At 34.1% G+C, this 17,143-nt stretch overlaps 1 protein-coding gene and 1 pseudogene across 5 annotated transcripts in view; one reads left to right on the forward strand and one right to left on the reverse strand.

Annotated features, from left to right (window-relative positions):
• The window catches only part of LOC306664130 (high mobility group protein B1-like), a 642,241-nt pseudogene that overhangs the window by 564,551 nt on the left and 60,547 nt on the right, over nt 1-17,143 (forward strand). The window lies entirely within an intron of this gene.
• Nucleotides 1-17,143, reverse strand: part of TRAPPC13 (trafficking protein particle complex subunit 13) — a 55,957-nt gene that overhangs the window by 12,849 nt on the left and 25,965 nt on the right. For all 4 annotated transcript variants that reach the window (XM_079144882.1, XM_079144881.1, XM_079144880.1 and 1 more), the window contains exon 5: nt 4,971-5,098. In XM_079144882.1, coding sequence (XP_079001008.1) covers nt 4,971-5,098 — 128 coding nt within the window. The remainder of the gene's footprint in view (nt 1-4,970; nt 5,099-17,143) is intronic.

Genomic DNA, 17,143 nt, shown 5'->3' on the forward strand with positions numbered 1-17,143 from the left:
AGTAAATGTAACACACCTCAATTCTGCTTGACAAATGTGAAAACCATTTGTATCTGTGATGAGAAACTGTAGCCAAATGAGATTAGAGCAGGAAAAGAAAAAAGTTCTAGCAGATGTGGATATAAATATATAAACAAGAAAGCTCTGATTAGTAAACTAAAACAGCATTTTTGGAGTAGGAAGTCATATACTTTTTCCTGGAAATGTGAAATACTTTCTAAAACAAATCTCAGAATAGTCCTATACTTGAATATAAAAGATTAAGTACCTATAAACTAGGGAAAAAAAGATTTTAAAAGAAATTCTAGGATAGGCTTTTTAACATAAATGGTTTTAAATGGAATAAATCAAAAATGCTAAGACAAACACAATGAGAGGAAGGGAAGAATACAAGTGCATTGGATTAGACAAAGGGGAATGAAGGGAAGGGAGGGTGGATGGGAATAGGAAAGACGGTAGAATGAATTGGACATTACTTTCTATGTTCATATATGAATACATGACCTGTATAACCCCACGTCATATACAACCAGTAGAATGGGAAGTTATACTCCATGTATGTAGGTATGTATGTCAAAATACACTCTATTGTCATGAATATCTAAAAAGAACAAATAAAAAAAAAAAAACCAAAACCACTAAAACAATGAAAAAGCAGATTAAAAGTTGGGATCAAATACTTATAAAAATATGTGATGATAAAAGTATTAATATATAATAGGTTCTCTTAAGTGAATAAACAAAATATCTCACTCAAAATATGAGAAAAGGCACATATATACACCACAATCATATAAATGGCTAACAAAAATGTAAAAATGTTCAAAATGTGAAAAGTTAAAGAAACAAAATAATGATATAATATTTTTCCAACTATCAAGATTTAACAGAAATTGTAAGTGATAACAGGTTTGGTGAGGGTTTAGAAAACTGACTTTTCATTGCTAGTGGTTGTAAAGAACTTATTTTTAAGTTTTTTTTTATTAACGCATTACAATCATATATATAATGATGCTATTCACTGTTACATATTCATACATGCATAAAATATTACAATATAATTTTGCTAACAAAAAATATATATAATTTGGTTGGTATCATTCTGTAGTATTTCCCCTTTCCTTCTCTTCCTCCCTCCCCCTGCTTCCATTCTTTTAACTCTACTGGTCTTCCTTCTATTTTCATGAGACTACCCCACCTCCACCTCTCTTTTTCTCTCTAGTTTCCACATGGGAAAAATATGACCCCTGACTTTCTGAATTTGGCTTATTTTGAGTAAAAAAAAAAATCCATCCATTTTCCTGCATAATTTCATTCTTCTTGCTGGATGAATTGTGTATTTTGTGTGTGTGTATATATATATTTCCACATATACACACATACATACAGTGTTTTCTTTATCCACTGACAGAAATAGGCTGGTTCCATATTTTGGATATTGTGAATTATGCTGCTATAAACATGGACATACATGTATTGTCATAGTATGCTGACTTTAATTATTTAGGATAAATAATGAGGAAAGGGATATCTGAGTCATATGGTGTTTCCATTCTTGGACTTTTGAAGAACCTCCATATGAATTTCCTTAGTGGTTGTATTAATTTACAATTCCACAAACAGTATTAGAGTTCCTTTTTCTACACATCTTCTCCAGCATTTATTATTGTTTGTGCTCTGGATGACTACCAATCTAAGTGGAATGAGATAAACATGCTAGTTTTTTTTTTTTTTTTTTTAATGGTGCTTAGAATTGAACCCAGGGCCTTGTGCATGTGAAGCAAGCACTCTATCAACAGAGCTATATCCCCAGTCCATAAGTACAGTTTTGATATGCATTTCTCTAATCGCTAATAATGTTGAACATTTTTCATGTATGTGTTGGTCATTGGTATTTCTTCTTTTGAGAAGTGTCTATTTAGTTTATTTGCCATTAACTAGGCTATTTTTTTTAGTGTTTTTTGAGTTCTCTGCATATTCTAGATATTTATCCTCTACTAGAAGAGCATCTAGCAAAGATCTCCATTTTGAAGATTCTCCCTTCACATTCTTATTTCCTTTGCTGTGCAGAAGCTTTTTAATTTGATGCCAGCACATTTATTAATTCTTGGTTTTATTTCCTGAGCGTTAAGAGTCCTATTGATGAGGTCGTTGCTTGTGCTTATATGTTAGAGTGCTGACCCAACACTATCTTCTAGAAGTTGCATAATTTCTGGTAATTCCTAGGTCTTTGATTCATTTTGAGTTGAATTTCATGCAGGATGAGAGATAAGAATCTAGTTTCATTCTTTTATATATGGATAACCAGTTTTCCCAGCAACATTTGTTGAAAAAGCTCTTTTCTCCAATGTATGTTTCTGGCACCTTTGTAAAGGATGAAACAACTATATGTATTTGGGTTTGTCTCTGTGTCTTCTATTCTGTTCTACAGTCTATGTGTCTGTCTTTATTACAGAACTATGCAGTTTTTACTATTATAGCTCTGTAGCATATTAGAACTGCAGTGGCTATTCTGGACCTTTAACTCCTCCCAGTGAATTTTAGGACTGTTTTTCTAGTTCTGTGAAGAATGTATTGGTAATTATGATAGAGACTGCATTGAGTTTGTATATTGATTTTGGTAATATATGGTCATTTTAACAATATTCTGTCTATCCATAAACATGTGAAGTCTTTCCATATTTTTGTGTCTCCTTCAATTTCTTCCTTCAGTGTTCTCTAGTTTTCATTATAGAGGTCTTTTATGTCCTTGTTTAGAATTTGTTCATAGTTTTTTGTTGTTGGTGTTGTTTTTAGGTTACTATGAAAGGGGTTGCTTTTTTCCCCAATTTCTTTCTCAGCAGATTCATTGCTGATATATAGGAAACTTATAGATTTTTGCATGTTGATTTTGTAACCTGTTACTTTGCTGATTTGTTCATTAGTTCTAGCAGTCTTATGGTATTTGTAAGGAACTTAAAAAACCATCTGTGGATAAAGAGCCTTTAAATTGCTTACATGTTCCCATAGAAACCCACCTCAGGTAATCAAAGCAAATATTAAAGTATTAAATACTATGTTATTTATTACTGTGAAAAATTGAAAACAATCTAAATGCCCAATATTATGTTAAACAAAGCATACCCTTCCAAAGCAACCATTAAAAGAGCATGTTTTCAGGGCTGTGGTTGTAGCTCAGTGGTAGAGCACTTGCCTAGATGTGAGGCACAGGGCTGGAGCCTCAGCACCATATAAAATAAATAAATAAATAAATAAATAAATAAATAAAGTTAATTAAAAGTATTGTGTCTACCTACAACTAAAAAAAATTTTTTAAAAATTTTAAAATATGTTTTCAAAGAATACTCACTGATGTAGAAAAATGTTCATGGGGAACTGAAAAGGATAAAATCCCAAATAATATAAAAATTTTGTAAATTATTTAAATTACTTTTATGTATTTGTTTATATACACATGAAAAAACTGAAAATAAATATATTAATATTTTAACAACTTTGTACTAAGTGGTAAAATTATTAAGCAATTTGATTTCTAAATTAGGACTATGCCAGGGGCTAGGGAGCAAATTGATGAAACATGTACCTGCCCTCAAATACTTACAGTGGGAAGTATTTGCAGGAACAGGTTTTGAAACTAGATTCAGATTTGAGTTCTGTCTTTTAAACTAGCTGTTTAATTTTACAAGAGTCTCATTTTCTGTAAAATGGGGATTTAAATATTATCATTTTAATAAAATGAATTTCACAAATATTGACCACTGTTCTCTTTCAGATTCTGGGAATACAGATTTTTGTGGACTTTGTATTCTATCAGGGAAGGCAGCACTCAAGTAATTATAAATATGAAAGACTAAAAATTAATTAGTTATACGTAAAGGTCACAAAGGTCAGGAAAATCTCTTTAAGGAAATCATGTTGCTGAGATATGATGAAAAGTTAGATATAAATTATATAAAATGCTACAGGCATTCCTTTGTAAGGGAACACATTTCAAGCTATGGAGTTTGAAGGTGAAAGAAGTCCACATGACTGCAACGTAGAGAGAGTGAGAAGGGTGACAAAAGGTTGGTAAGGATTAGATTGTGGAGGGCTCTGAAAAACATATATGAAGTCAGAATTTTCAAAAAGAAATAGGTCATTGAAAACGTAAATGATGACATAATTAATAAATAAATGATGGTTCAGAAATTTGAACATTAGGAAATTTAGCTCCAAGTCTCATACCAATCACAGACTACATAGAAAAAGTGCCTACAATAGAGCTTGTCATCAAAATTAACTGAACAAATAAGTATTATAGATATTTAATATATTAGCTGTATAATATGCTTTAATGAGCAAAAGAGAAACAAAAGGAATAATGGAAATACAGATGAAGTAAAGGAGATAAACAAGAAATATTTAGAAGAACTAATAGGACTGAATGAATTGACTGGGTGTGGAGTGCTGAAAGAGATAGAGAAGTCTAAAATTACTTCAGATGGCTGAAATGTTCCTATTTGTCTTTCACACTGAAAGAAATGAGCATCCACATTCAAATATATTCACAGGCCAACTACACAAATTTTGAGATAATTTTTCACAGCTTGTCTTACTTTGGTTCTATATTTCTGAATTCTCAGGGGAGTATATACACCAGTAAAATAGAGAACTGAAAAATGAACATCAGTTGCTAACATTTTTAAAAGATTATAAATGTAAATTTAGAGTACTAAGTAGGTTTTAAATATGTGCTTGGCTTTTCACTTTTTAAGTAAGATCACAGATGCAAAACTCAAGCCAGAGATAAACGATAAATTAGATTTTCCCCCTAGAAATTAAATATTTTGTTTAAAGTTTTTTTTGGTAAGTATGCAATTATGGAATTTAAAATTTCTTTGGACATGGGTTCTTAGATATAAGGTTAAATAGAAAGCAAAAATCTCAAATAAAGGCATAAGTAAACGCCAAGTAGTAAAATGAATCCTTACATGTGTGTTCCAATTTCCTTTACTTCGTGGTGTATGACATCATCAATACAACAATCAGGTTTAAGTTCAGCCACTGCAGCATTGGAAGCTGAAAGATTTAAACGCTGAGAACTTGTCTGAAGGTCAGCCTTGGAAGAAAGAGGTAAACAAAATATTCAAATGAGACTGGTTACCTTTTATGTGGATGGATAGGAGTAAAAAGAAGAGTGGGGAATAAGAAAGAAGTAGGGATGAAGAGCAAGCAATATTCTTCTCTGTAAATCCTTTCAGCACAGTTCTAATGTTTCTAACTATGGCAATGATATATGTACCTACTCGCACAAGTACACCCACACAGAGAGACCCAAAATACAGAATAAAATCAATCAGGAATTAGATAAAATCCAAATGAAATATAACATATAAACCTAACTATATTACAACTGTATAACACAAACACACTAAAATGAAGAGAAGGAGAAAAAAAGAACTAACCTAAGTAAGTTTGGAAAACGAAATCTTAATTATAGTCTAAGTATAAAGATGAAAGGAATGGTGCACTAAAGTTGTACTCATCCAGCATTTTTTTTTTCCCATAGGGTTGCAACTATTTTATGTATATACCAGGACTAAAAAAAAGTACATATATTATGGGTAATAAAATGGGTAGAAATAAGGAAAGGGGGAAAGCTACAATGAAACCTTTTGTATTAGATTGGAATTTGAAGCATCAACATGAACATAGGGTTTTAAATATACATACAGAAGGCCTTAACCAAAATATTTATGTGTGTATATATGAGTATAAAATACTAAAAAATAATTCAAAATGACATTTTTTTAGTTGTAGATGAACACAATACCTTTATTTTGTTTATGTATTTTTATGTGGTGCTAAAAATTGAACCCAGTGCCTTACACGTGCTAGTTGAGCGCTCTACCACTGAGCCACAACCACAGCCCTGAAAACAATATTTGACATGAGAGACCAATTAAATTAAAGGAGAACTGAGTGACATTAAAGTCATCAACTAAGGAAGTACTGTCTTCTCTAAAGTAGCACTTTACCCCCATCCAGTTAACCTCTATTGTATTCTCCCTTTTTCTTTCCTTTTGGACATGTAGCTCTCTGTCTTAAATAGCAGCCTCCCTTAATTTCAGTTACTGTCTTATCACTTTTAACTTTTATTTCTTTCTAACATTTATCACAGCATGGAATTACCTTATTTGGGATTTTGTTTGCCTTTTTTTTTTTTCTGTCTCACCTAGTAAAAATATATATGGAACCTTTTGTCTTCACTTACTCAGCACTATAGCATGGTACATAGCACACAGTAGACAATTAATAAATATTTGTTGAATACCAAATGCATAAATGAAGTTGTGACAAAACTTTAAGCAAATATCAAGAAAATTCATAGGATGTAAAGATCACATTAGGTTATGAAGATCAGTAGAGGTTTTTACATAAGAGCTAGAAATTATTTTATGTTTTTGGTTCTTTAAGAAAATAGTTGTTGCAGTTAATTCTAATTTAAAATTCTTAATGTTAATCATTTTGGAATAGGATATTTATTAGTGCTGTCTCCTGTTATGTTCAGTTATAAAATAGTAATAGCTCTATTTATCAGGCGCTTACTAGGTGCAAGGCCCTATTCTAAGCACATTACTCACGTAATGTGCACAATCCTGAAGTCAGTAGTATCATCCCTATCTTATAGACAATGAAAAAGGGGGGCAGAGAAAAGTAATAATTTCCCCAAGGTTATACAACTAGTAAAACAATGGAAGCTGAGATTCAAAATTTCTTAAAATGTTTTCAAAATTAGAGGGGAAAAAAGAAAAATACTTAAAACCCAATGTTTTCCTATGAGTTCTCCCAATATGAATTTTCCTCTGCCATTTGTTGATAATGTTAATCATAACTACAATGTTATTGTTATTTATGACTGAAAACTTGTCTTTCTCCTTTTTACTATTATAAATAATGCTGTACTGAATGAACATTTATGTTAGAGCCTGTTCTATGAGTTGGAGATACATCAGTGAAGACCCTGCCCCTGTTTATATTCTCTGGAGAGGAGGTAAGAAGATAACCAGCAATATACAATTAAGTACATTATTATAGTATGTTAGAAGTAAATGTCTTGGGAAAAAAGAAGCACAGTAAAGAGCAATGAAGGGCTGCTGGCTCAGGGTAGGAAAATACAATTTAAAATGCAGTGTAGTATTCATGCTGCAAATCAGTTTTTTGATGGTGAGGATTTGAACAGGCAAGAACAAAGCAGGAAGAGATGAGAAGACAGAGGTACCAAAACACAGGCATGAAAGCGAAAGATGTCTTCAGAAGTCATCAAGATTTTGGTTAAGGGAATAGAGAACATTCAGGAACAGAGAAAAGACTAATTTAAAACATCTTGAATAAGATTCAAGACAACAGAGAAGTCTTGTCTTTTTTGTTTCCTGTAGTAACTGTAGTATCTAGAATTGTGCTAGCGTATCTATTTGTTGAATGAATGTGTGAATGAACAGTACAGAGCAGGTGTTCTCTAAGTCTGGTTCTCAGACCAATAGAATCAGTAGCATTTGAGAATACGTTAGAAAAATAAACTGTTGGCACCATTCCAAATCAAATTAATCAGAAGTTTTAGGAACAGGGCACAGAGGTGTTTTGTTTTGCTTTAAAGTTGCAAATGAACACAGTACCTTTATTTATTTTTATGTGGTGCTGAGAATTGAACTTGGTATCCCATGCGCTCTCCCACTAAGCCACGACCCCAGCCCTGTACAGAGGGTTTTAACAAGCTCTCCAGATGATTCTGATGCCTTCTGAAGTTTGAAACCAAAAGAATAGAACCTAAGAGCTATTTATTAGATTTTATTTATAATACACTAATTACAGTTCTTTGTTTATAGAACACATTTTTGGTAGTACACTAAGGTTTCAGATTTATAAAAATATTTTAAAGATCTTTTAAAAATAAATATGAACTAGTGGTTTCCAGTGATATCATAGATTATATAAGCATTTCTATTCTCAAAAATATTAAGATGAGAGCAAAGGAATAAAAAAGACAGAGTCTCAATCATTTATCCATAATTCAAGGAGTTATATACAAAATTAAAATTTTGGAGGACAGAATTCTGGCTACCTGAAATGCAAATCTCCCAATATATCCTCAGAAAACTTAAAAAAAAAAAAATGAAACTACACAAAAGTTTATACTACTGTAACTAGAAGGTAGCAAAAGTCCAAAATTCATTATGCAGGTAAGCAGAAAAATATCAAATCCTTATGCTCTTGCTGTGAGCAACATACAAACAAGATGCAAATTTTAAAAAGGAGGAAATATGGAAGAGAGGAAAATAGTGTAACCAACAGGTGAGAGTTAAAGGACATTATTAAAAACTAAAAGTCATGTAGTAAAAAGCTAAGTAAGAAAACAGAATGGGGGAGGCAGGCATTGAGCATTATAAAAGGTATAAATACAAAGGTTAAAAACTAGAATGAAACCATAAAACTTCATAACACTAAAAGATAGTAAAAAAAAATAAACACATAATAGAAACAAATAAAAAGTAAATACAACATACTTAATATTTACAATATAAAGTAAGAATGACAATTGAAATGAAGCACATCAAATTTATCAATACATATGAATGGGTTTAAGTATCTATTAATAAAATGTGTCACCCAACTATATGTTATATACAAAAGACACAAAGACAAAATCATTTAGAAAGGATAAAAATAAAGAGATGGGCAAAAGGCATAGCACACATATGTAAACAGTGAAAAAGCAAGGGTAAAAGATATAGATATAACAAATAAGATTCAAGCTAAAAAGCATGAAACATGGCAAAGAAGGACATAATTTAGGGGTACGTTAGCACTGAGCTACATCTCCAGCCCTCTTATTTTTTGAGAGAGGGTCTTATCAAGATACTTAAGGGATTGCTAAGTTGCTGAGGCTGTCCTTGTGATCCTCCTGTCTCAGCTTTCCAAACTCTGGGATTATAGACATGAACCCATTATAGACATGTAACCAGTCAACACAGCTTTTTTAAGGCAAACTATATGACATATAAGGATATATAAATAGAAATACACCTAAAATATGAGATAAACGTCACTCTTACTGGCAATATAGATCAAGATGAAAAAAAAAGTAAAGATACAAAAGATATAAATAACATAATCAGTAAGACAGGTCTTATAAATATATATATCTAGCTTTACAACCAATAATGAGACTTCTTCTCAAACACACATGGAAAAATTCATTTAAAAATAAATATTCAAAGAAGGAATCAGCAAGTTCCATATATAGAAACATTACAAGATTACAAACATTACTGAGTACAACGTAATAAAACTAGAAATTATTAATAAGAATTAAAATAGGATTTTTCTCTGAAAAACCTTCCAAAAAACGACTCTTAGGTAAAATGGGAAGGACAAACAAAAGTTTAGAATTCTTTAAAAAGGTAATCATAATGAAAATGCTATGTAACAGAATCTGGAGGATATATCTAAAACAGTAAACCAGAAGAAAATCTACTTTTATCAACAAAAATAAAATAAAAATAAATGAGTTAAATTTCCAGCTAAAAAAGGAGGAAAAAAAAGAGATCCAAGATGGCGGACTAGAGGGAGGCTGCATTCCTTGTTGCTCCATACCTTGTGTTTCAAGCAGAGGATATCTGTTTCGGGGTGAGGCAGTTTTTGCAGCTTACCTATCCCCTGCTGTTTACCCCATTTGTCTACTGTGATCACCTGCAGTCTGCCAGCATATGGACTACTTTTTGAGTGCAGATTGCTCCCTGGTGCCTACCATTCGCAATTTGCCTGCCACTTACCTGTCCATCGCCTGCCTTTCACCTACCCATCACCCATCGCCTGAGATTCACCTCCCAATTGTCTGACAGCAGTCAGCAGACTGACCACAGACCTCCAGTGGAGCACCAGCTGCCTGCTGCTGCCTGGAAGAAAACTGTCATAGTACCTGCAGGTTTGGTTACAAGTGGCTGCCGACATTTTAAGACAACAGCCAGGACTTGTAGGACCCCTGGCCGGACTGACTGAGCCCCGTCTCCAGGATCCCTCAGCCTGACCGATAATCCCATGCCTCCAGGGGACCTCACAACAACTGACTGCTCCCCGCCACCAGGACCCCAAGACCGAGTGACTGTACCCTGCTTCCAGGATCCTGCAACCAGATTGACAACACCCCACCTCCAGTACCCCGCCCCACCAATTGCACCCTGCCTTCAGGACCTCCAACCAACCGTGCCCACACCCCAAGCTGCAGCTCCCCATTTGCCAACACATTTGAAGCCAGAGTGGCCATCATGGGTAATCCTGGAAGTTGTAGCTCCCATCTTTAGGTGGGGCAAATACCATCCTGAGACGCCTGTGGGAGACTGGAAGCTCATTGTCAGGTACCTCTCATACATCAGGCTACTGAAGACTGGGAGGTTTGAATCTTATATGACTGTTATAGTGTAGATTTTCTTGTTTCTCCTTACTGAAAAATTTTAAGTTATTATTTCTTTACTCACATCCTCTTTGTCCTCCATTAGAAACTATAGACCTTATGGTAAATTTATTTGTTATAATGATTACAATAATTGAACTCATTCTGTTTCTTATGACAATATTGTTAACATCCTCATAGGGGCTATTTGGTTTCAGGTTACATACTGTCTGAATTGGGCACTGCTAATATTGATCTTCCCCTTAAAGAAAAGGTTTTGGAAACCTATAGGGTCACTATAAACCTATAGGGGGGGAAATGCAATACCCCAAATCTGCTCTGCTAGAGGGGAAGATACACAAACAATATGAGAAAACAAGGGAAGAAAATGATCCAAACAAATCTAGATTCTATATTAATAGAATCCAGTGAGAGTATGATAGAAAAAATGTCAGAAAAGAATTTCAGATTATACATGATTAAAATGATTCGTGAAGCAAAGGATGAGATAAGAGAGCAAATGCAGTCAATGAATTATAATACCAATAAGCAGTTGAAAGAGCAATGGCAGGAAGCAAAAGATCATTTCAACAAAGAGATAGAGATTCTCAAAAAAACAAACAAACAAACAAAACAACAACAACAACAACAAAAAAACCCAAATGAAATCCTTAAAATGAAGGAAACAATAAACCAAATAAAAAACTCAATGGAAAACATCATCAACAGACTAGATCACTTGAAAGAGAGAACCTCAGACAATGAAGACAAAATATTTAATCTTGAAATTAAAGTTGCCCAAACAGAGAAGATGGTAAGAAATCATGAACAGAATCTCCAAGCTATGGGACATCATGAAGACCAAATTTAAGAATTATTGGGATTGGGGAAGGCACAGAGATACAAACCAAAGGAATGAACAACCTATTCAATGAAATAATATCAGAAAATTTCCCAAACCTAAAAATGAAATGAAAAATCAAATATAAGAGGCTTACAAAATACCAAACGCACAAGATCACAACAGATCCACACCAAGGCACATTATAATGAAAATGCCTGCGGGGGCACCTGGCTTTCCTTGCAGTGCTTGACAGAGTTCCACTCAAGGATGATTGCAGAGACTCATCCTAAAAGGATTGTAGCCAGATGTATGCCTCCCTAGCTTGGATGTTATTCTGTGGAGTTCTCCTAATAATATATTACTCACTTCAGTCTGAGGATCTTGCTAGAGGTGATGGGAATAATTCTACAAATTTCCAGAAAAACATCATGGAGACAAAACACATGTTGAAACCCTGTGATGTTAACCTCACTACAGGAGAATGTTTTTATTATGTTAAAAATCAAACACTGCATTTACTGGCACAGCCAGAACCTGTTGGGGCACAGAAACTTATAGAAAACAATGTTTCCCCAAGTTCTAAGCACAAAGCACCTCCCACAGTAGCTACTAGATATGGACTAGCTTAATTTATCAATGGCAAGCCCTGGTACCCCCCTAAAGGCAAGCCCTTAGAGAAGGTAGACATAGATCTCCCCCTGTCTCCTACAGGGTGGTTTAATCCAGATGATGGTTGTGTTTATGTGCGGTGGTAAGGTAAAAAAAAATAATGTTTCACAACATTCCTTCCTTCCTACAAAGAATATGTCACCCCTATAATAAACGTTGGTACATTATAACCATTGGGACCGCTGCCCTCCTGTAACCCTTAATTCAGCAATTTAGATATTAACCAGATGGACCTAGTAGACATGGTCACATGAGATTATTTGTCTATCGCTTTACTGCAAAAATAGTAAGAATAGTCTTAGGTCATACAGAGTTTAGATATTAAGGAAATAAACATTGTATTAGCTCATTGACGTAGTTAGATATGCTTAAAATAATTGTGATTAAGTAAGGATTATCTGTAAGGTTACTGTTTTCTCATAATCTTTCAGTAAAAACAATTTCTGCCTATGCTTTGGAAACTTCTTTGATTTTATTAATCATAAGCCTGTTATCATAGCCTGAAGAAAAAGTATATAAACCCAGCCTTCCCCAGAATAAAGTGGAATTGATTGCACCAGAACTAGAGTCTGTGTCTTTCATTCTCCATCCATCGCCGACGCTGTCTCCCCGCGCCCCGTTTACCAGTGTGGAACCCATGGACTCCTGCTAGGGCTGGACCCCAGCAAATGCCTAACATACAAAATAAAGATAGAATTTTGAAGGCTGCAAGAGAAAAGCATCAGATTACATGTAGGGGAAACCAATATAGATATAAGAAGATTTCTCAGTCCAGACTCTAAAAGCTAGAAGGGCCTAGAACAACATATTTCAAGCTCTGAAAGAACATGGTTGCCAATCAAGAATCCTATACCCAGCAAAACTAACCTTCAGATTTGAAGATGAAATAAAATTTTTCCATGATAAAAAAAAAAAGTTAAAAGAATTTACAAATAGAAAGCCTGCACTACAGAATATTCTCAACAAAATATTCCATGAGGAGGAAATGAAAGACAACAATGTAGGTCAGCAAAGGGAGGAATTACCTTAAAGGAAAATCCATTCAAAGGAGAAATCAAGCCAAATTAAAAACCAAAAATAAGCCCGAATGACTGGGAATACAAATCATATCTCAATAATAACCCTGAACGTTAATGGCCAAAACTCATCAATCAAAAGACATAGACTGGCAGAATGGATTAAAAAGAAAGACCCAACAATATGCTGCCTGCAAGACTCATCTCATAGAAAAAGACATCCACAGACTAAAGGTGAAAGGATGGGAAAAAACCTACCACACACATGGACTCAGTAAAAAAGTGGGGGTTTCCATCCTTATATCAGATAAAGTGACTTCAAGCCAAAGTTAGTCAGAAGGGATAAAGAAGGACATTTCATACTGCTTCATAAATCAGGAAGACATAACAATTGCAAATATTTATGCCCCAAACAACGGTGCATTCATGTACATCAAACAAATCCTTCTCAATTCCAGGAATCAAATAGACCACAAAACAATAATTCTGAGTGACTTTAACGCACCGCTGTCACCACTGGATAGATCTTCCAAACAAAAACCAACCAAAGAAACCATAGAACTCAATAACACAATCAATAACTTAGACTTAACAGACATACATAGAATATTCCATCCATCAACGAGTGAATTCACTTTCTTCTCAGAAGCATCTTCTCAAAAATAGACCATATGTTATGCCACAAAGCAGTCCTTAGGAAATGCAAAAAAAAAGAGACACTGCCTTGTGTTCTATCAGATCATAATGGAATGAAATTAGAAATCAATGACAAAATAAAAAATAGAAAGTACTCCAACACTTGGAGACTAAATACTATGCTATTGAATGAAGCATGGATAACAGAAAACATCAGGGAGGAGATAAAAAAATTCTTAGAGGTCAGTCAATGAGAATGATGATACAACATATTATAATCTCTGGGACACTATGAAAGTGGTACTAAGAGGAAAATTCATTGCATAGAGCGCATTCCAGAAAAGAATGAAAAGTCAACAACTAAATGACTTAACATTACAGCTCAAAGCCCTAGAAAAAGAAGAACAGACAAAAACCAAAATTAGAAGAAGATAGGAAATAAGTAAAATCAGAGCTGAAATCAATGAAATTGAAACAAGAGAAACAAATCAAAAATTGACAAAACAAAAAGTTGGTTCTTTGAAAAAGTAAATAAAATAGATAAACCGTTAGCCACACTAACAAAGAGGAGAGAGAAAATTCAAATTACTAATATTCATGATGACAAAGGAAATATCACGACAGACACCACTGAGATACATAACATAATGAGAAGCTACTTTGAAAATCTATATTTCAACAAAATAGAAAATACCAGAGACACTGACAAATTTCTAGAGACATGTGATCCTCCCAAACTGAACCAGGAGGACATACACAATTTAAACAAATCAATATTAAGCAATGAAATAGAAGAAGCCATCAAAAGCCTACCAACCAAGAAAAGCCCAGGACCAGACGGATTCTCAGCCGAGTTCTACAAGACCTTCAAAGAAGAACTCATTCCAATACTTGTCGAAGTATTCCATGAAATAGAAAAGGAGGGAACCCTACTAAACTCATTCTATGAAGCTAATATCACCCTCATACCCAAACCAGGCAAAGACACATCAAGGAAAGAAAATTTTAGACCAATATCCTTGATGAATACAGATGCAAAGATCTTTAACAAAATACTGGCAAACCGTATCAAAAACATATTAAGAAGATAGTGCACCACGATCAAGTGGGGTTCATCCTGGGAATGCAAGGTTGGTTGAACATCCATAAATCAATAAATGTAATCCATCATTGTCAATAGACTTAAGAATAAGAATCATACGCTTATTTCAATTGACGCAGAAAAAGCATTTGACAAAATACAATACCCCTTCATTCTCAAAACACTAGAAAAAATAGGGATAGTAGGAACATACCTCAACATTGTAAAGGCTATTTATGCTAAGCCCACGGCCAACAACATTCTTAATGTAAAAAACTGTAAGCATTCCCTTTAAAAATGGGAACAAGACAGAGAGGCCCTCTTTTACCACTTCTATTCAACATCATACTTGAAATACTAGCCAGAGCAATCGGACAGACTAAAGGAATTAAAGGAATACGAATAGAAAAAGAGGAACTCAAGCTGTCACTATTTGCTGATGACATACTTCTCTATTTAGAGGATCCAAAAACTCCTCCAGAAAATTTCTAGACCTCATAAATGAATTCAGCAAAATAGGATATAAAATCAACACACATTATTCTAAAGCATTTTTATATATAAGTGATGAAACATCTGAAAGGGAAATGAGGAAAACAATTCCATTCGCGATAGCCTCGAAAAAAAAAAACAAAAAACTTGGGAATCAATCTAAACAAAGAGGTGAAAGATCTCTACAATGAAAACTACAAAACATTGAAGAAAGAAACTGAGGAAGCCCTCAGAAGATGCAAAGATCTCCCATGTTCTTGGATAGGCAGAATTAATATTATCAAAATGGCTATACTTCCAAAGGTGCTATATGGATTTAACGCAATTCCAATTAAAATCCCTATGACATTTTTCATAGAAACAGAAAAAGCAATCATGAAATTCATCTGGAAGAACAAAAGACCCAGAATAGCCAAAGCAATCCTGGGCAGGAAGAGTGATGCAGGTATCACTATACCGGACCTTAAACTCTACTATAGAGTAATAGTAACAAAAATGGCATAGTACTGGCACCAAAATAGGCAGGTGGATCAATAGTACAGGATAGAAGATATGGAGACAAACTCACATAAGTACAGTAACCTCATACTAGACAAAGGTGCCAAAAACATACAATGGAGAAAAAATAGCCTTTTCAACAAATGGTGCTGGGAAACTGGAAATCCATATGCAATCAAATGAAATAAAACCCCTATCTCTCACCCTGTACAAAACTCAACTTGAAATGGATCAAGGATCTAGGAATTAGACCTGAGACCCTTCACCAAATAGAAAAAAAAGTAGGCTCGAATCTCCATCACGCTGGCTTACGACCAGACTTCCTTAACAAGACCCCTATAGCACAAGAAATAAAAGCAAGAATCGATAAATTATATTCAAAGTAAAAAGTTTTTTTCTCAGCAGAGGAAACAATAATGTGAAAAGAGAGCCTACAGAGTGGGCTTTTCCACACACACTTCATACAGAGCACTCATCTCCAAAGTTTATAAAGAACTTAAAAAACTTATACCCCAAATACAAAAAACCCAATCAATAAATGGGCTAAGGAAATGGGCAGACACTTCACAGAAGAAGATAGACAGGTGATCAACAAATATATGACAAAGTGCTCATCATCCCTAGTAATTAGAGAAATGATAATTGAAACCACCCTAAGATTTCATCTAACTCCAATGAGAATGGCTATTATCAAGAACACAAGCAATAATAAATGTTGGTGTGGATGTGGGGAAAAAGGCACACTCATACATTGCTGGTGGAGTTCCAAATTGGTGCAGCCACTCTGGAAAGAAGTATGGAGATTCCTCAGAAAGCTTGGAATGGATCCACCATTTGACCCAGCTATCCCACTCCTTGGCCTATACGAAAAGGACTTAAAATCAGCATATTACAGTGATGCGGCCACATCAGTGTTCATAGCAGCTCAATTCACGATAGCTAGATTGTGGAACCAACCTAGATGCCTTTCAATTGACGAATGGATAAAGAAACTGTGGTATATATACACAATGGACTATTACTGACTATTACTCAGCCATAAAAAAGAATAAAATTATGGCATCTGCTGAAATGGATGAAGTTGGAAAATATCATGCTAAGTGAACTAGGCCAAGCCCAAAAAACCAAAGGCCAAATGTTTTCTCTGATAAGTGCATGACAATATATAATGAAGGGGGTGACGGGGGGGGGGGGAAGAGAAGAATGAAGGAACTTTGGATGTGTAGAGGAGAAAGGGGTGGGAGGGAGTAGGGATGGAAAAACAGTAGAATGAAACAGTATTACCCCATATATCATATATATGTATGATCACATGAATGTTGTGAATCTACATTGCGTACAATCATAGAAATGAAAAGTTGTACCCCATTTGTGTACAATAAATCAAAATGTCTGTAAAAATAAAAAACATTTTAATTAAAAAATAAATTTATATTAATGTTTAAAAAAAGAAGAAAAATAAGTAAATAAGCAGAAAC

This window comes from Sciurus vulgaris, assembly GCF_902686455.1.
Source record: "Sciurus vulgaris genome assembly, chromosome: 6".
NCBI lineage: Eukaryota > Metazoa > Chordata > Mammalia > Rodentia > Sciuridae > Sciurus > Sciurus vulgaris.